Below are 21515 nucleotides of genomic sequence, written 5' to 3'. Positions count from 1 at the left end.
TTTGGTGTGTTGGGCACACACACACCTGAATGGAACATGTCTGCACCCACATCTAAAGAACAGCTGCTAGAGTACAGGTAAGTAACCGTCTTTTTTTTTTTTTAACCACCATTAGCCTACTTTATCTATCTACTATTTTAAAAATATGTTCTTTTCCCCCTACACATTCTTCTTTCATCCCTCTTTTCTGATTCTGCCTCTCTTTCTCCTCACTCGCTGTTTCTCTTAATTCTTCACTCAGGTTCTCTTATTAATCTTTGTCACACTTCTTTCACCCTCTAGCCCTGGGCTTCTCCAATCTTTTCATTGCACGGACTATAATATAAGAGCACCATCTCCTTCCCAACACCCTATTATCTCCATTCCTTTGTTCTCAGAACATTTAATTCTGTGAATAGGTCATAGTTTGAGAAATAATGTTCTTGCTTCTCATTAATATATTCTCTCTCTCTCCCTCTCCCTACTTCAGATAAGCCATCTCTTTTCTACACCCAATCACACTTGGACTTACCTCTCCATTACCATCCATTAGATCCCCCAGTCCTCCCCATCTTGCAAGGAGACATTGGTGACATCTTATACTGATGCATTCTGAAATGTCTCTAGCCAACCCAAAAGAGCAACAGACTTTCACAGAGTGGGAAGGGAATTAAATATACGTTAAAAATAATTGCTCCATCCCATGCCCATACAATGTCTCATTTTTCTCATATTGCAACTCACTATAAGCGGGTTGTTTACATGATGCAGCAATGCATACTACAGAGTGTGATTTCTAAAGTGTATTAATGTGCACTAATGTAGCACCCTTACCCTAATGCATACAAGGCAACTTTTAATGCACACTAGCTGGGTCTACACATATCAGTAAATGTGCAGCACATTAGTATGCTTTAGAAACTGCGTACACAGGGCCTTAGACATCGCTAATCCTTTCTCCCTCTCCATCAACTGGCAAGCCCCCAATCCCACATTCCTATCTCCCCATTGTACCTCAATTCCCTCTCCTTCAGTCTGCTGTCACAAAGTGAGAAGAGGAAGAATCAGTTCCTTTGCACAATGTTTCCTGGCTTTCAGTGGAAGACAACTGTCATATCTTTGAGAACTCATGGAGGACAGGTGAGGTCCCAGAGAAGCTTGTAGTCTAAAGGCCCAAAAGTTTGAGCACTCCCTGCAAGGTGCTGAGCTCTCAATTCCAACTGAAAGTACCCTGTAAGATCAGACCTTTGTCTACACTGGCAAGTTTCTGCGCAGTAAAGCAGCTTTCTGCAGTGTGAATCCCGAGGTGTACACACTGCCAAGCCACGTAGTGCACAGAAACTGCACAATTGCAGTGCTATTAAAAAAACACCCTGATGAAAGTCGTACAGCTTTCTGCGCTGGGGCTACAGTGCCGCAGTGCCAATGTAGATACGCTGGTCAATTACAGCGCCATGACTGGCCTCCGGGAGATGTCCCACAATGCCTGTTCTTGCCTCTCTGGTCATCGGTTTGAAGTCTACTGCCCGGCCCTCAGGTGACCAGCCGAGAGCCCTACCCCTTAAATTCCTTGAGAATTTTGAAAGTCCCCTTCCTGTTTGCTCAGTGACACATGCAGTGGTCTCAGCGCATCTTTCCATGTGACCAGGCCTGCTCCACGCACCAGGTGATCCCCTGCTTGGAACAAAGCCGAGCTGCTGGACCTCATTGGCATTTGGGGAGAGGAGGCTGTCCAGTTCCAGCTGCTCTCCAGCCATAGGAATTATGATACCTATGGACAGATTTCATAGAATCATAGAATCATAGAATATCAGGGTTGGAAGGGACCCCAGAAGGTCATCTAGTCCAACCCCCTGCTCAAAGCAGGACCAATTCCCAGTTAAATCATCCCAGCCAGGGCTTTGTCAAGCCTGACCTTAAAAACCTCTAAGGAAGGAGATTCTACCACCTCCCTAGGTAACACATTCCACTGTTTCACCACCCTCCTAGTGAAAAAGTTTTTCCTAATATCCAACCTAAACCTTCCCCACTGCAACTTGAGACCATTACTCCTCGTTCTGTCATCTGCTACCATTGAGAACAGTCTAGAGCCATCCTCTTTGGAACCCCCTTTCAGGTAGTTGAAAGCAGCTATCAAATCCCCCCTCATTCTTCTCTTCTGCAGGCTAAACAATCCCAGCTCCCTCAGCCTCTCCTCATAACTCATGTGTTCCAGTCCCCTAATTATTTTTGTTGCCCTTCGCTGGACTCTCTCCAATTTATCCACATCCTTCTTGAAGTGAGGGGTCCAAAACTGGACACAGTACTCCAGATGAGGCCTCACCAATGCCAAATAGAGGGGAACGATCACGTCCCTCGATCTGCTCGCTATGCCCCTACTTATACATCCCAAAATGCCATTGGCCTTCTTGGCAACAAGGGCACACTGCTGACTCATATCCAGCTTCTCGTTCACTGTCACCCCTAGGTCCTTTTCCGCAGGACTGCTGCCTAGCCATTCGGTCCCTAGTCTGTAGCTGTGCATTGGGTTCTTCCGTCCTAAGTGCAGGACCCTGCACTTATCCTTATTGAACCTCATCAGATTTCTTTTGGCCCAATCCTCCAATTTGTCTAGGTCCTTCTGTATCCTATCCCTCCCCTCCAGCGTATCTACCACTCCTCCCAGTTTAGTATCATCCGCAAATTTGCTGAGAGTGCAATCCACAGCATCCTCCAGATCATTTATGAAGATATTGAACAAAACCGGCCCCAGGACCGACCCTTGGGGCACTCCACTTGATACCGGCTGCCAACTAGACATGGAGCCATTGATCACTACCCGTTGAGCCCGACAATCTAGCCAGCTTTCTACCCACCTTATAGTGCATTCATCCAGCCCATACTTCCTTAACTTGCTGACAAGAATACTGTGGGAGACCGTGTCAAAAGCTTTGCTAAAGTCAAGAAACAATACATCCACTGCTTTCCCTTCATCCACAGAACCAGTAATCTCATCATAAAAGGCGATTAGATTAGTCAGGCATGACCTTCCCTTGGTGAATCCATGCTGGCTGTTCCTGATCACTTTTCTCTCATGCAAGTGCTTCAGGATTGATTCTTTGAGGACCTGCTCCATGATTTTTCCAGGGACTGAGGTGAGGCTGACCGGCCTGTAGTTCCCAGGATCCTCCTTCTTCCCTTTTTTAAAGATTGGCACTACATTAGCCTTTTTCACGATGCATAACAGAAAGGGGCCATACTGCAGTGCAGGGTCAAAGTGAAGGAGCTGTGGAACGCCTACCACAAGGTGCGGGAGGCAAACTGCCACTCCAGTGCTGCGCCCACGAGCTGCCGGTTCTACAAAGAGCTGGATGTGATACTCGGTGGCGACTCCACCTCCACCGCGAAGGCCACTCTGGATACTTCGGTGGCTCGCATGCCAGTTGAGAGTGGACTGAACCAGGAGGAGGAAATCTTGGATGAGGAGGGTGACCCAAAGCAGAGGGCGACTTGGAGGTCAGAGATGCATGCAGCCAGGAGCTCTTCTCTACCCTGGAGGAGGCTAGCCAGTCACAGCTGTCGGAGCTTGCGAAGCGCAAACAGGAGAGGAGGCCCCTGGTAAGTGGCTTTGATTTTGGGAATCGCTGAAGCGAGTTGTTGGGGGCAGGAGGGTTGCAGAAAGCTGGCTTGTGTCTGTATGATGCATGTACCACCACATGCCTAGTCTGAGTGGTGGAACAGGGTGTTGATTGACTCCCTCACTTCCTGGGAATCTGCCTCAGTGATCTCCATGAAACTCTCATGGAGATACTGGGCAATCCACTGCCATAGGTTCTTTGGCAGAGCTGCTTTGTTTCTTGCGCCATTAAAGGTAACTTTCCCATGCCACTGTGCCGTCATAGCCGGGGGACGACCATTGCTGCACACAGGCAAGCTGCATAAGGGCCAGGGTGGAAGCTGCAGTCTTGAAGAAGACCCTCCCTTGATTCCCTGCTCACCCTCAGCAGCGAGATATCTTCCATAATGAACACAGCCTGTGGAAAATGTGGGGACAGGAATGTTTATAAGGCCCCCCCTTCAGTGCTGGCTCTCCCCAACAGCCACATGCCCAGTGTACAGCAGGGTCCAGGAAGAGTGATTTCCCCTGCCCCTGCAGTCACTTACCATTCTGGGGGTCTTGTGGCTCATGTGTGCTTGCCTGGGGTCAGCCATTTAGTGACAGGTATGTGAATAGTGGCTGTGTTTTAAATCACTGAATCAGTGGCCTGTGTGTTGCAAACAATACTACTTCTGTGAAATGTTGCATTTTGACTTCACAGGTATGACCTTGGGAGCCCAGCCTCCCTCTTTGTTATCGCCGTCTGAACGGCTGCATAGAATTATAAAGCAGCCACGAAGAACTAAAGAAGACTTTCTGCGTGATGTCATGATGCACTCCATGGCCGAAAAACAAGACTTGAAGGAGTGGTGGAACAGCGAGAAGAGGGACCAAAAGGAGAATGCATTGCATCAGAACGAAGCCACGGAGCGGCTCTTAAACATTATGGAGCTAATAGCACTGCAAACCAATCAGCTCTGCGCCTACCCTCCCCTGAAGCTGCTGTCGCTTTCCTATGCTCTTTCCTATGCTCCCCCCAGAAACTGCCAACATACTTAACAACCTCCTGGCTTCAGTCTGTACCCGCTGCATTCCACTCCTGCCCTGTCACCGTGTATTTCTATACCCCTTCCGATTAATGTAATTGGTGGCTAAGTGGTCTGGTGCCAGAATTGGAATATGCATGCCATCTATCGCCCCTCCACATTTGGGAAGCCCATTTGTGCAAAGCCATCCACAATGTCATGCACGTTGCCCAGAGTCATGGTCTTTCGGAGCAGTATGCGATTAATGGTCCTTCACACTTCCATCAAGAAAAGGAGTACAAGATGAGTCCAATGGTCGATTTTCCACTCCAAACTGATTAGCGACCAATCGGTAGCAGTCTGGAGCAGCCAGCTTCCACAGTGCAATTGCCATGTGCTTTTCCAATGACAGGGAAGCTCTCATTCTGATGTCCTTGTGCCACAGGGCTGGGGCAGGCTCATCACACAGTCCCAAGAATGTGGCTTTCCTGATGCGAAAGTTCTGCAACCACTGCTCGTAATCCCAGACGTTCACGATGACGTGATCCCACCACTTAGTGCTTGTTTCCTGAGCCCAAAAGCAGCGTTCCACTGTGATCAGCACCTCCATGAATGCCACAAGCAATCTCATGTTGTAGCTAATATGTGTGGCAAGATCAATGTTGAACTCCTTTTGCCTTTGTAATTTAAGGAATAACTCCACTGCCACTCGTGATGTGTTAGTGAGAGCGAGCAGCATATTGGTCAACAGTGCGGGATCCATCCCTGAAGACCGAAGAATCATAGAATCATAGAATCATAGAATATCAGGGTTGGAAGGGACCTCAGGAGGTCATTTAGTCCAACCCCCTGCTCAAAAGCAGGACCCATACCCAATTAAATCATCCCAGCCAGGGCTTTGTCAAGCCTGACCTTAAAAACTTCTAAGGAAGGAGATTCCACCACCTCCCTAGGCAACGCATTCCAGTGTTTCACCACCCTCCTAGTGAAAATTTTTTTCCTAATATCCAACCTAAACCTCCCCCACTGCAACTTGAGACCATTACTCCTTGTCCTGTCCTCTTCCACCACTGAGAATAGTCTAGAACCATCCTCTCTGGAACTACCTCTCAGGTAGTTGAAAGCAGCTATCAAATCCCCCCTCATTCTTCTCTTCTGCAGACTAAACAATCCCAGTTCCCTCAGCCTCTCCTCATAACTCTTGTGTTCCAGACCCCTAATCATTTTTGTTGCCCTTCGCTGGACTCTCTCCAATTTATCCACATCCTTCTTGTAGTGTGGGGCCCAAAACTGGACACAGTACTCCAGATGAGGCCTCACCAATGCCAAATAGAGGGGAACGATCACGTCCCTCGATCTGCTCGCTATGCCCCTACTTATACATCCCAAAATGCCATTGGCCTTCTTGGCAACAAGGGCACACTGCTGGCTCATATCCAGCTTCTTGTCCACTGTCACCCCTAGGTCCTTTTCTGCAGAACTGCTGCCTAACCATTCGGTCTCTAGTCTGTAGCTGTGCATTGGGTTCTTCTGTCCTAAGTGCAGGACCCTGCACTTATCCTTATTGAACCTCATCAGATTTCTTTTGGCCCAATCCTCCAATTTGTCTAGGTCCCTCTATATCCTATCCCTGCCCTCCAGCGTATCTACCACTCCTCCCCGTTTAGTATCATCCGCAAATTTGCTGAGAGTGCAATCCACACCATCCTCCAGATCATTTATGAAGATATTGAACAAAACCGGCCCCAGGACCGACCCCTGGGGCACTCCACTTGACACCGGCTGCCAACTAGACATGGAGCCATTGATCACTACCCATTGAGCCCGACAATCTAGCCAACTTTCTACCCACGTTATAGTGCATTCATCCAGCCCATACTTCCTTAACTTGCTGACAAGAATACTGTGGGAGACCTTGTCAAAAGCTTTGCTAAAGTCAAGATACAATACATCCACTGCTTTCCCTTCATCCACAGAACCAGTAATCTCATCATAGAAGGCGATTAGATTAGTCAGGCATGACCTTCCCTTGGTAAATCCATGCTGACTGTTCCTGATCACTTTCCTCTCATGTAAGTGCTTCAGGATTGATTCTTTGAGGACCTGCTCCATGATTTTTCCGGGGACTGAAGTGAGGCTTACTGGCCTGTAGTTCCCAAGATCCTCCTTCTTCCCTTTTTTAAAGATTGGCAGTACATTAGCCTTTTTCCAGATATCCAGGACTTCCCCCGTTCACCACGAGTTTCAAAGATAATGGCCAATGGCTCTGCAATCACAGCCGTCAGTTCCTTTAGCACTCTCGGATGCAACTCATCCGGCCCCATGGACTTGTGCACGTCCAGTTTTTCTAAATAGTCCCTAACCACCTCTTTTTCCACAGAGGGCTGGCCATCTATTCCCCATGTTGTGATGCCCAGCACAGCAGTCTGGGAGCTGACCTTGTTCGTGAAGACGGAGGCAAAAAAAGCATTGAGTACATTAGCTTTTTCCACATCCTCCGTCACTAGGTTGCCTCCCTCATTCATTAAGGGGCCCACACTTTCCTTGGCTTTCTTCTTGTTGCCAACATACCTGAAGAAACCCTTCTTGTTACTCTTAACATCTCTCGCTAGCTGCAGCTCCAGGTGCGATTTGGCCCTCCCAATTTCATTCCTACATGCCCGAGCAATATTTTTATACTCTTCCCTGGTCATATGTCCAACCTTCCACTTCTTGTAAGCTTCTTTTTTATGCTTAAGATCTGCTAGGATTTCACCGTTAAGCCAAGCTGGTCGCCTGCCATACTTACTATTCTTTCGACACATTGGGGTGGTTTGTCCCTGTAACCTCAACAGGGATTCTTTGAAATACAGCCAGCTCTCCTGGACTCCTTTCCCCTTCATGATAGTCCCCCAGGGAATCCTACCCATCCATTCCCTGAGGGAGTCGAAGTCTGCTTTCCTGAAGTCCAGGGTCCGTATCCTGCTGCTTACCTTTCTTCCCTGTGTCAGGATCCTGAACTCAACCATCTCATGGTCACTGCCTCCCAGATTCCCATTCACTTTTGCTTCCCCTACTAATTCTTCCCGGTTTGCTGAAAGAGGCAGAGCGCGCAGTACACAAACCGTTGAAAGATGGCGCAAAATGCAGACAGAAGCACAGGGATTTCTGGGATGCAAAGCTATGCATCACAGGGCATTGGGACAGGACCCAGGATGCACTGTGACCCCCTCCGCCTTCCCACAACTCTTAAGTTGTAGGAATCTTTGTTTCCACCTAAGACATATTTTAGGCTCCTCGATTACTTCAAAGTTTTGACATTAAATTAAAGAAATTAAAGAATAGTAGCAGAGTCCTTTGCATATGTTTCAAATCACCTGGTAGAACTGGCAATTGTTTTAATTTGAAGTATAAACTCAGAAGCCTTATGCGAATGTGAAGTGAAATGCTTCACAGTTAGTAATGTTTCAGAAAGCAGAGCTAGTGAAATTATCAATTTCTCTCTGGAGGCCTGACACTGGGCTTCAACTGGTGTGTTTTAGATGCATGCCACAAAGATTTATCTGTTTCACCAAGTATGAAAAATATATGAACCACAGGGCTTCCGGCAGATCCCCCCCAAAAGCCATCAAGCCACCTCCATTAATATCAGCACACTCATAAATTTTCAGAATGCACTGAAGTAGGCAACTTTTGCCACTGCACAGAAGCTTCCAAAGTGTCCCCTGCCCCCTGTAAATCCAGCAACACCCTATAAAGCAGGTTAGCTACACATGGACTGAATTTCACATGACACTCCTTTTAGAAATAGAGGGGTTCACACTTTTAAATTGGACAGGGAGGAGAGGGGTGTCCAAGCAACCAGAAAAGACAACTAAATTTGTCATTGTTTAAATTGCTAACAAATCCAGAGTTTTGACTCCCATCAGTGGGAAATGGCCGGTATAATCATGGCTACAGATTTGGCCTCTTCACATGTTGTTCTTGCTGGGTGAATCATGTGAATCATCTTGCTGGGTAATTTTCATCTTGCTCTTTTTTTCCTGCCCCACAAAAACAATACTCACATTTATCATAATGTTACTTTTCCTCTGTTCAAAGGAACATTACATGGGAAGTTGGGCTATTGATTTTGGCTTCTCTTCTGCTGAGAAAGTCATGCATTTGCACTCCATTTTCTTTGGTCTTTCAAGTCCTCAATATTTCTACCAAAATTAGTACATGTAATAACTAGATACGCTTATGGAAGCTTATTAGACAAGTGAGGGAAGACCCATACATTGCCCATTAGTGTTTACATTTCCTTAATTATAAAATATTCTTAGTTTTACTCTTCCTTTTGTAAAGGAAAAATCCATCCATGTTTCAGCTTAGCAGCCTGCAAGCTCAAGTATTAAGCAGTTCACACCAAGAATAAATTGTCAGACTTTATTTTGAAAATATAATACTGCTGACTCTTCAAGGCCTGCTCCTGGTGGTATTCAGTATCTCCAGAAATATATCCTGTGGTAGAAAGGCCATTGCTCTCATGGAGTTGATGGTGCCTCCTGTGGAAGTTACCATATGGCATGGTATGATTGTCTGATTCAGAGATACAGTGACTGAAACAGGAAGTGGGTTAAGGCACCCAACGTGACAGAGCTGGTCCCCTGAACTGAATTCAAGAAAATGTGCAGGATACCTGTTGATGATTTTATGGTTGCTATGGATAGGCCAATGGGGAGCACTTTGTACTAGTAGTGATTCTTGCCTATGCAAAATCTTAGTTTGTTACTCTCTTGTATCTGAAAATATAGATGAACCTGTTGAGGCTTATCCAAGTCAAAATATAATTAATTCCTCTTGTCTTTTGTGAACAAAGATGTAGCAGGAGTAAAGCCCTCTTTCCTCAGTACTGATGAGGAACATCTTCTATAGGTTCCACTAGAAAAAGCGGAGTTTACTTAATCTCTCAGCAAATGGGAAGGATACCTGAAAAAAGGTGAGGAAAGGGGCTGGAGAGTGACCGAAAGTGGAACTGACTGAACTAACCTCTTCATTTTTTCTGGTCTGTATGGAATAGAATTATTACGGGTAGATGTGTTTAAGAAGTTACCCAGATATTCCCCAAAACAAAAAGAGGTGAGTTACAGGCTTCCAGGTGTATCTTCTAACTCACTGGGTAGCTGAAGCAGGTGCAAAGGATGTACCTGGTTCAGGGAACCGGCAGCATCTTCTGGTGTGTGGATTTCTACTTCTCCAAAACACACAGTTCATGGAAAGACTTCTGAGGACATCCGTAACAGGCCCTGCTCCTGTACCAGCCTTCTTACAAGAAAAATCTGATCCTGTTCTCAAGTCAATGAGAAATTTTCCAACTGCTCTTTAAACAGATCCAGTGTCTTGAATGGAAGGCCCTCAGTTATAAACCTCCTGTGACAGATCATACCCATGGAGCCACAACCATCTCTGCACTGCTATTGCATTTGTCTTGATACACCTGTAGTAACATCCCAGGCTGCCCAGACAACAAGCTTTGTGTCTCTGCCAATTGATAGACAGGACTTAAGGGAGTTGTGTCCTCATCACTTGCAATGATTGAACAGATCTGAGGGGACATGGCAATGGCTTCTTCAATAGCCTTGCTCTGAATTTTTGGTTCTGTATGGGCTGGCACATGCATGTGGTACCAAAGACCTGTGAGTATGTGCCACCATCTCCTCAATCAGAGCGAAGGACATACTGGGAATATTTATAAGCTGGAAGAGTGGGAGGTGGTGGTTTCTTTGAGGATTCAAATCTTGTGTCTGCTGAATTTAAAGGGCCAGCTATCAGAAAAGCAAGCTAGGAAAGGTTCCTATAGAAGAGTAATACTAAATGGCGGACCAGGGGAGGTGAGTAGTGACCAGACAGTTGTAAAGAGAGATGACTGCGATGAACAGGCTGACCTCCAACTTTATCTCATGGCAAGACATCCTCAGGATGTCCAGGTTGCAGCCTGTTGTTAAACAGCTGTCTTTTTTTAATTATGTTTTTTATAGTAAAAATCGGAGAAGCTATTTTGCTATTAGTTGCTTTCTGCCTTTTGTGTACTATCATCCTATTGCATGGGTTATTCATAGCTAGAGCATTCCAGCCAGGGCTGACGATGTGGTGTACCAAGAAGTCAGGCTTTTTTCAGACTGCTTGAAAGAACGGGTATGTCCTCTTGGACCCAGAGAAGCAGTTACTCCAAATCAGGGATGAGGTACAGTGCTGGGGCCACTGCTCAGCATTACTACGGCTCAAAGCTATCTCCATCCCGTGGGCAGGACTTCAGTTGCTGAAGCTGTCATCCAGCACCCTTCACAAACAGTAAAATTACCTTTAGAAAGAGTAATGAGTACAGAATGTGAAATGTAATATGGCAGCCCCAGCCTTACACAAATAAATGCTTTCCCTAGTCTGTTGACTTTCAGTATGAAAAAACTCTTCCTCCATTCATCTCCTTCCCGCCTTTTTCTGTTCCTCCCTCTCTGCTTCCCATGGAGTCCTGTGAACAAGCATCTTGGCATTAATCTCAGCCCAACAAAACAGTCTTATGAAAAAGGAAAATATAACGTGATCACCTCCTATTTCTTTTCTACTCCCCTCTTGATCAAAGGCTGAGCTGGCAGTCAGGAATGCTTAAAATGAATCAATAAAACACAGGAACCGCCTGCTTTAAAATGAGTCTCATTCATTCACAGTGAAGCTCAGATGGTTCATTTTGACAGTACTCAAGTCAACAGGCCGAGAAAGAGGATCTTTCAAAGCTAATCAGTAAAGTATAAGCCTATTATGAGAGCACATTTATCCCTGGCTGCCTCCTTCCCCCAGAAAAGCAATCCCCAAATCTGTGGGAATAACACATAACATGTACATAAAAGTTGCTAATACTTAGCTCCCCTGTTATTAGGTCAGCAATGCCACTGATGAAATGTTCCCTGGAGCACTGAGCCGAGACATATAAATCCTCCAAGAAATTCACAAAATAATTTGTTACAGCTAGAGGGCATAAGATATATTACAGCCAATCCTGTATATTAGGCTCTCCCTTGTGACTCTTGAGGCTATCTCAAGTAATAAAAACCTCATCTTGAGTTCTGATTTTTCATCTTGACTTCCTTCCAAAATGAATCTAAATTCATTATCCCAAGAAATTTGACAAAGGTGTTACTTTTTTTATTCAATGTACACAGGAGCTCTTTCATGTCTTTTGACTGTTTAGTGCTGACTGTAGCTTGGGTTTGCAGTTATCACACACTAAGAGGTAGTTACTTTGAAGAACTACAAGCGAGTGCTGCTGTTGTGTTCAGGGTTGTGGTTTTAGGTTTAAACCAGCAATAAAAAGCATATAAGAAACACTATTTTTCATGTATCAGAGGGTAGCCGTGTTAGTTTCTATCCACAAAAACAACAAGGAGTCCGGTGGCACCTTAGAGACTAAGAGATTCATTTGAGCATAAGCTTTCGTGGGTAAAAACCTCACTTCTTCAGATGTATGGAGTGAAAATTACAAGGGAGAGTGTCTCCCTTCTCTTCATGTGTCAGTATATTTATGTCTGCATCTGTAATTTTCACTCCATGCATCTGAAGAAGTGAGGTTTTTACCTACGAAAGCTTATGCTGAAATAAATCTGTTAGTCTCTAAGGTGCCACCGGACTCCTTACTATTTTTCATGCTGCTTCTGCTCTCCCCACCTTTTTGCAAACTTTTCAATGGAGAGAGAAGAGTGGCAGTTAGTTCATGGTGCACATGCATGTGAAACCCCAAAAGGACTCAATTTGCAGAAAAATGCTTCCTACATCTTGAATAAAACCGAAGCCCTAGTTATGTAACTTCTAATTTCCATAACAACATAAACCTCTGCATTGTCAATGTGATGTGTGGGGGCTTCTCTGGGAGTTGAGTGGCTGAAACCTGGAACAACTGGGAGGGATTTCATTACAGATGCTATTAAGTTTGGAATATTTGTATCCTTGTTCCACAATTCGTAAGGACAGTTGTGATAAATAAGAGACCATTATGCACACTGCATTTCTCTAATGTGAGTGGCTATACTTCTTTAAATGATTTTAAGCTTTTAACAATTACCCTTATTTTCCAGGGTGGTTCGCAGGACCCAGACAAAACAGAAGCTTTGAAATTTTCAAGTAAATGATTCACCCGGCAGAGAGGTACAGATTCAGGCAAATAAGCACACAAATAGATAAGCAGAATGATGCATAGCAGAGCTAAAGCCAGGATCATAAAAGGAAAGAAGTTATAAAACAAGAAATGTAGAATTCTCCAGTAAGACCCCAGTGACAGGGCTACAGCAAAAAACAGACCTTTGCATTTATTTTATTCTGTTGGGAAGGTTTATTAGGACCTCTATCCCCATAAAAACTGTCTTGGATTTAAGAATGACTGACGCCACGCTTGGTCTTTTCTGCAAAGAAAGAGGGTAAATATTTATAGCAGCACTGCCTTTTACAAGTGGGGAAATTCAATATCTGCCCATTGTATTTATAATACAATAACAGCTGTCTTGAAAGACAACACCTGCTAATTGTACGTGCTGTCACACCCTTTGCCAATTGAATATAAGGCATGGGAGGAATGAATAAGCTTGGGTTTTATTTTTTTAGTATATGTAACATAATTTATCAGAAAGAAAAGGACCTTTGTAAACCTTCTTCAGTTATTGGATTTTTAATAGACAATGGAAGATCATAAAATCAATCAAAAGTTTTAGTTAAAGGACAATTTATAAGCAACATTTAAAAGTTTATCTTGTTTCTTAATTTTAAGGCAATTAAAAATATATCCTGGCATGTAATAAGAAACGTAAATCTTGGCACTTCAAATGTTCAGCCTCTGATCAGTGAGGCATGCAAGGAACAGGACACAGAAATTTTTCTACTATTAGAAGGTTCATCATGCCAACAGTTTAGCTCTACATGTTACACAACCCTTCCATGTTTAGAAATCTGCAGATTCTCTTCTTACCTATTTAGATGGAAATGAATATGTCTGTGGGAAGCTTGTTTTGGTCAGTTACGTGAAGCCTCCCATAGAGAGCAAAAAGGAGGGCAGATAATTCATTGTGACTTATGGAGTGGCTGAAGACCACTTATGGAGTGGCTGAAGACTGTGAGTGCCAACCTCAGGGCAGACTGTCAAGAAACAGGGCATGAACCCCAAACTGGTTGTGTGTTCTATACTTAGATTTCATCAGCCAAGTATCAAGTGTGAACTTCTCAAGCATAACCCCCTTAACATGGAGTCACAGACAGTCCCCTTGGGTACTCCGATCTATCTTCCCAGCCAGGCAAGCTGGACTTAGTGATAGATGGTCCTTGACACCAAAAATCACATCAATATTTAGGTTACTCCCAGTCCCAAAGGACCAGTCATCCCAGCTCAAGTGTACCCTAGATCTCTGACCAAATGCTTGTAGCCAGTCCTATAATAAACTAACTAAAGGTTTATTAACTAGGAAAAAGAAAAGAGAATTATTTACAAGGTTAAAGCAGGTAAACATACATATGCAAATGAGATATAGTCTTAGGTTCAAAAAGATGAAAGTAGTTACTATAATATGCAAGCTTTATATGTCCTTTAGGGCACTGATTCTCAAACCTTTTTGGACCAGGACCCATTTATAAACATTGATGGCCAGACCTGACCCAGTAAATATCTTAAGTAGAAAACACACTAGTATTTTGCCCCCAAAATATTTATTATCCACTACATGTAACAACAACAACAACAATGATACTAAGTTAAAGCAGCTCAACAGTCAGAAAGTTAAAAGCAGAAATCAACATCAAGAGGAACACATTATCAACAGTATAATAAATCCTAGGTTCCACTTTATGAGAAACTTGACCTTGCTTCTCTTTGATGAGTTTATCAAAGTTTGGTGTAATTGTAGTCAGCACAATCTGAAGGTTGTGTTCAACATCCAGTCTGTTCCTGCTTTTATTCTTCAGTTGAGTCAAGGCAGAGAATCCAGTTTCGTGCAAATATGTTGTACTGAAAGGCAAAATGACTCCAATAGCATGGAAAGCAAGAGAAGGCTATTCTCCAGGAGCACTGCACAAAAATTGGGGAAGGGTCATTTCGGTATATTTTCTTTGTATATTGCGATCACAAGATAACTCGACCAGTTGAGATTCTTGCTTCATAGGTAGACGCATGTTTTCCAACACAACTTCAAATGGATCCTGTACCCATTCTTCTCCCTTCAGTTGCTCATCTGAAAAGTAATCACAGAATCTTGTGTGTTTAACTAATCTTAGTTAAATGATTACTGATAATTTTCTTCAGTGCTTCTGGGCTAGCAGAATATTTCCATTATTTTGTTTCTAGAGACACGTTACGAAACATGTCCATCCTATCATTTGAAGCATGTTTGTTCCACAGGGAGAGGGTATTTTTGAATGCAGCAATTCTGTCAGTCTACTCAAAGCAATTGTGCCCTCTGCCCTGTACAGACAAATTCAAATCATTCAGCTGATCGAATACATCTCCCAGATATGCAATTCGAGCAAGCCATGTGTTGTTACTGAAGTGCTCTGCCAGGTGACACTTTTTTTCTTTAAGAAAAGCTGCCAACTCACTTTTAAGTTTGTATACATGAGACAACACTTTACCACAGGATAGCCAATGAACCTCAGCATGGTAAAGCAGATGTACATGTGCACTGCCCATTTCCTGACTGAAAACTTGTAAGCATTGTGAATTCCTGGCATTTTGTTTGATGTAATTCACAGTTTTGACAACATCTTTAAGAGTTTAGTGATGCTCAGGTACATGTCTTTAGCTGCTCATGCCTCCCTGTGCAGGAAACTGTGGTCCCACGTTTCACTGGATGCTTTCAAAAGGATTCTTTGAACAGCTCCTGAAAGTTTCCCTACTGGTCACTGAAGCAGCCCCATCATTTGTAATACCAGCACACTTTGACCAGCTCAATCCCACCGACTCCAAGTCATTAGCTAGTGTAACAAATATATCAGCAGCAGTAGTAGAAATAGGCAAATCCGCACTAAACAAGTACTGTTCTTGAAAATCACTTTCCCATACATGCCTCACATAAACCACCAAGGTAGCACAGTTTGAGACATCTGTAGATTCATCTAATTGTAAAAGAAAACAGTCGTTTACTGAAAAATGATCAGTTGTTTGTAGTTTGATGTCTTCTTCTTATATATCGCAAATTCTTCTCTGTATTGTGTCATCGGAAATAGGGATTGTTTTTAATTTTTTTCCAGCTGACTCACCCAACATTTCAGTGCACATGTCAATAGCAGAAGGTAAAATTAACCCCTCAGTGACAGTGCGAGTTTTTTTACATTTCGCAATGGGGTATACAACAAGGCAAGAGGCATGCAATGCTTGCTCCCAGGCAGTAGATACACATTCAAGTGTTTTTTGTGATGTTTCCAAATCTTTGCTTTTTTGTTTAAATAAATCAAGAGGCTTGTCTTTATAGCTAGAATGCTTTGTCTCCAAATGGCTATATAACTTTGATGGTTTTAGGGTTTCATTTGCTAACAGTTTACTGCAGATGACACACTGCAGCCTGTGTTCATCATTTTGGTCCTCAGTAAATGAAAACCCAAACTTTAAGTAAGCAGGGTCATACCTATGACTACTTTTCTTCTCAGGTTGTGAGGAATTCCTACTATCACTTGTACTTTCAGTTGCAACGGGACAGTTTAAAAATTTATCCATTTCACTGACTAAAGACTCACTTTGTGGTTAGTATGCAAATTCTTCACTGGAAGTTTTAGAGAACACTCTTTCCCCATAACTCTTCACATGGTGCATTCAACTGGCTAATCATTTACACTACGAGTGGGTCACTTCCACCCCACTTCTGCTGAAGCCCCTAGCCCTGGCAGGTGCCTCCGGCAGGGCTGAAGGCCCTAGCCCCACCACCCTGCTGGAAGGCAGAAGCCCTGAGCTCCCCCTGCCCCAGTCTGGTAGGTGGAGAATGGGATGGGGATATGGGGGGCTCTGCAAGGCACACTTTAACACTAGTTGTGTTAAAGAGCTGTGGTTTGGCCACCCCTGCCTTATAACATGGGATACAGACATCAGTAAGGTGAATACATGCAGCATCCTACAAGCATTGCAGAAATTCAAAATACTAAAGACATTCATATAACTCTAATATCTATTTCAGCAGTACGAACATATAGGCAAGCCAGAGTGGTTTCCATCTATGCCTTTGTAAGTGTTCAGTGAGGCCCAGGGGACTTGGCATGAGATGGCACCTGGTCTGTCAGCGTCACAATCACAACCACAACCCCCATATCACTGAACCAGATTCAAATTAACTAAAATATTGGGTGACGTCCTGGCCCCATTGAAATCAATGCCAAATCTCCCATTTGCTTCAGTGTGGCCAGGATGTCACCCATTGTGTCTATAGAATCTGATTTTAAGTGTTTATGCATCTCAAACCCGGTTTAGTGATGGGACCCCTTAATGACTGCTATAATTTCTTTTCCTATATTTAATGTTATTCCCTTTTCATTTTCAGATGTTTAAAACTCAGCAGGTACATACACAGGTCTTTTAGGGCCTCTTCTGTGCCCACTGAAGTCAATGTAAAATTTCACCATAGCTTCCATGGGCTTAGGACCAGGCCCTTATCACTTTATTTTGTTGAGATAATGTTCAGTGTACTGCAGATCAATAATGTCCTTTAAAATATTCCAGGTTTTCCATTTAGTTTCACTGCTCATATTCCACATACTCTCTTCCTCAAGCTTTTTAGGTCTGTCTTTTTGAAGACTATCATCTGAATATTTTTGCCTTCACTCTTGCAGATTCTTATGGTCAGACCCTGCCATTCTTGCTCTCAGTGAGTAATCCACCAGCAGCCCCATTGTTCTCAAAGGTACTACTCATTGTAAGTAAGAGTGGAAAAACTGCTCAACACTATAATGCAATGATCATTGGCACCAGTTATCTACAACTTCCAGGCTTTCAACAATTCATACGCACACTTACTGTTATGTACTAAACAGAAACTAAAGGAAGTCATGGAGCACGTAGACACAAGCAGAGCAGGATTTAGAAAATTTGTATCTTAGAAACACATGAAGACTCACTGGTGATATCAGTTTACAGGCAGTCCTCGGACTTATGACAGAACTGGTTCCTTACAATTGCGTCGTAAGTCAGAACATTGTAACTTGGTACTGCGACCTATTCCATTGTAGGACCGAGCGTCATAAGCTCGAAACCTATAGTCGTAAGTCGAATCAGGGTGTCAATGTAGAAGCGTCGTAAGTGCCGTTTGTTGTAACTCGAATGTTGTAAAGTCAAGGACTGCCTGTATTTGTGACAGTTGAGTACCACATGAAGGCACATTGTAGGGAAGTACAACCAACAAAGCAAAATATGACCAGGAATGTAGATGACACAGTTCCTGAAGTTAAACTACCATTTGTCATGTAAATTGGGCAAACAGTCAAAATGGCAAAACATACATTAGTAATCATGAACAGGTGTGCAAAGCAGTTGAAACTCGACTGATAAATCCCTGGATTTGCCATTTGAATCTGAATTTTCTTTTAGTTAACAGATCTCAAAGATTGGTACTGGAGATTAGTAGTATTTTTCAAGCAATTTGTACTTCCTTATTATGCTATTTCACAACAATAATACCATGTTAGAGCTGAACATCTAGAATTTCATCAACTAAAGAATACTTGCCTGAGCTGAACTTGCTCAGAAGTCCATATGTATCAGTGGTCTGAGCTTGCACACACTTACGTAGGTGCTTAACTTTATTCATGTGCTAAGTTCCGCTGAAGTCAATAGGAATGCACACAAGTAAAATTATATATGTGCTTAAGTGTTTGGAGGATCAGGCTCCTTGTGGGATTTTCACACTAGCTATTGGACACTGCCAGTGGCAGGAAAAGGGATCTAAGTACCAGTTATTTGATCCACTCTGTCAAATCCCTGTTCCTTTGTCTGATGGGAGGCTTGACGATTCCTCTCATTCCCTAAACATTCTAACAGGAAGCATTACCTTACACCTTGTAAGTATTCAGATGTAGACACAAAGCTAGGACACAAACTGAAGTGGAGTTTAAACGTGTCCTGAATTTTAATCTCTCTGCCAGATTCTGTGATCCTTACTCACCCCGAGTAGTCCTTCCTCTATGAGTAGTCCAACTGGAACTAAAGATGCTACTCAGAATAATGCTGGCAGAATCAGGCCCTCTAAGGCAAATGCTATTGCTACAGTGCAAGTATTTTCTTTCTTCTCACCGGCACTCAATGAACCACTGGCGGATCTGCTCCTGAAGACTTTCCTTGATGTCAGGACCTTCTATTTCTCTCAGATGGGTCTTGATGGATACCAAAGCATTCTCGTACTCAGTCTCATGTCTCCCCTGGACCTCACACCTCTTGGTTTCCACATTCTGGGCACGTGCTACTGAAGCACTAATCCTTTGGAACTGAGGAGGTGGGTTCTGAAAATGAAAAGGGAGAACGAGATTCAAAATAAAAGGTACAAATTAAAGAAATTTAACGTATGTTGGAATGCTCGGTTGATACTCATGTTCTCTAAGCCTCGTTTTATGTGTGAAAAATTAAAAAAAGGAGAGAGAGAGAAAAAAAGAAAACCTGCTCATAAAAAGTGCCTGGATACACACAATGGTCTATTGTTAGTGTTTCAACCTTAATTAACAAAATTGCTATGTACAAAAACAATCCTTCCAGCGTGGGATCCTGGGATCTCAACGAGACAGGTGAGAAGACTGCTGTGCAGCAAATGCCAACTTTATCCATGTCAGAAGGGTGCCAGAGATTTTTTTAATTGAATTTTCAAATGTTTGGATTTCCCAGTGGTTCTTTTTAATTAGACAGCATTGTTTTTAATTTGTTCAGTTAACATTTTTTATATGCACTGTTTGGTCAGTTGTTTCCTGGTATTCTGTGGCAGCTGGTAAAACTCCTTTAGGAAATCCACTTCCCTTGAGTAAAACATATATTCATAAATAAAAATCCAAACACTGTAATAAAAAAGGAGCTCCCCAAATTTCCCATGATTAGATAATCCTGCCAAGGAGAACTTTAGGTGCTTAGAAGTTAGAATAAAGTGTTACAAAAATAAATAAATAAGCTCAGCTTTCTGATTGATTTTATATATGCATTTTAGGATAGATACAAATGAAAGTCTTTCATTTGTGCAATCGAAGAAGTATGAAAAACATCAACTGTGGGGTTGAAATAAAACTTTACTAGACTTTATTTTCCATTGTGTAAACTGAAAATGTGTTCCTACTGTGTCAGTAAGTATTTTCCAGATCAGTTCCCTGTGCTGTTCTCAAAGGCGACCTACATGAGTAGAAGTATTGGCCAGGGAAATAACATCAGGCCTGGTATTGTGTAGCTAGGCCAGCAAAACTCTACCCTACTGCATCCTGCTCTTATAGATTGCCATAATTGTTTCTGTGAATAGACAGGCTTACAGGTACTGTTTGGTACAACACAGTGGGTATCCTGTTGGAGAGTGCCTTTCGAAAAGGAGATTCTGGCTGGACCCTCACTAGAGGTAATTTTATTTGGAATGATTGTTTATGTCTCAAAGTTCTCTTCATCCATGAGCAGTGAGAAGAAAGGTGGTAGGAGAGAGAACTGGGAGTGTGAGTGGAAAATAGTTGGGGGTGTGAACCCCATGAATGGAGGAATCTGGGGCTATGGTTGAATATTTCCCAGTGAGCAGAGAGGGGTTCTCCTCTGACCCTTCTGAGCATAAGGATTTGAGAGGAGAGAGAGAGAACCACACATGCATTTTTTCTGACCTGGGGCAACTTAGTGTCTCTCTTTATGAGGAATGTGTGTTAGCGTATAGTCTAAACCAGCTGGCCAGGCCTTGGCAGACTCAGTCCATGAACTGGCCTATAGGAGCAAGAGGTGGAGGGCAGTGGGAAAATTCCTACTTTATGAATACAAAGGGCAGCCAGTGGCAGGGAGATCTGCTGTGGCTGCTTCTTGCTGCAGGGACTATTCTGTTATCTCTTGTTAATTCTTAGGGTACTATTTTATTAGAAAGTAACAATATGTGCCACTTATACCAAGGAGAGTGTGAGCATCCTCTGTACGTCTTGATAATAAATGAAAGAAAAAAGGGGGGAAATTATAAAATTTACTTTCATTAGATGTTATGATATACGCTAAGACCATCAGTCCAGATTCCTTTCTTTCTTTTCTTAATATTTCCTAAATTAAATTACAGGAATTACTTATGTGAAAATGGTGTATTTAAATGGGGAAAAAGGCAGCAGTTGATATGACATGTTGCTGCTTGCTTGTTTTCATTATGGAGAAGACGGAGCTAACTCAAATATGAAGGGCCAGATAAGCAAGAATTACAGAAGAGGCGTGGGAGAGAGATTCTGAAATAAGAAGCAACAGGAGCTAGGATAAATGACTACTGATGGATTCATGGCAGTCTGATGTGGTACACACATTATGATTCTGCTTGTGAGTGAAGACTGCAAGGTTTACACATGTCAGAAATACAAGCCAGCTTCTGTTCTCAAGGAAAATGAGGAGAGTGATGAACTGCAATTTAAAAATCATGTAATGCGTATTTGGCTTTTAGTAAAACGTTACATACATACATCCAATAGACCTGCGTCACCATTGGGTTACTCCTGTTGAGATCAATGGAATTATACTGAGGGGGAAAAAAGGGGTGGGGGGAGGCAAAGCACATGGTGAATTAGGCCCAGTAATATGTCGCAGGATCTTTCAAAATGAATTCAGATTGGCTTAAATATGGAAACTAGCAGAAGCACCACAACGAATATTCACACAGAGCAATATATCAACCTAGGTCCATGACTAGCAGGGAAAGGGATTGACACAAAAGGAAAGGGGAGGAAAGAGCTTGTTATGTACACCTTGGCTAAGCAATAAGTAAAATTGAGAC

The 21515-nt window shown here is 43.1% G+C and overlaps 1 protein-coding gene across 2 annotated transcripts in view; it reads right to left on the bottom strand.

The window, feature by feature from the left end:
• DRC11 (dynein regulatory complex subunit 11) overlaps positions 1 to 21515 on the bottom strand; it is a 158091-nt gene that overhangs the window by 103200 nt on the left and 33376 nt on the right. For both annotated transcript variants that reach the window (XM_073306791.1, XM_073306792.1), the window contains exon 6: positions 18842 to 19047. In XM_073306791.1, coding sequence (XP_073162892.1) covers positions 18842 to 19047 — 206 coding nt within the window. The remainder of the gene's footprint in view (positions 1 to 18841; positions 19048 to 21515) is intronic.

Source organism: Lepidochelys kempii, chromosome 11 (assembly GCF_965140265.1).
Source record: "Lepidochelys kempii isolate rLepKem1 chromosome 11, rLepKem1.hap2, whole genome shotgun sequence".
NCBI classification, from domain to species: domain Eukaryota; kingdom Metazoa; phylum Chordata; order Testudines; family Cheloniidae; genus Lepidochelys; species Lepidochelys kempii.
Note: the sequence above shows the minus strand (reverse complement) of the source record. Positions and strands in the feature narration are given on the sequence as shown.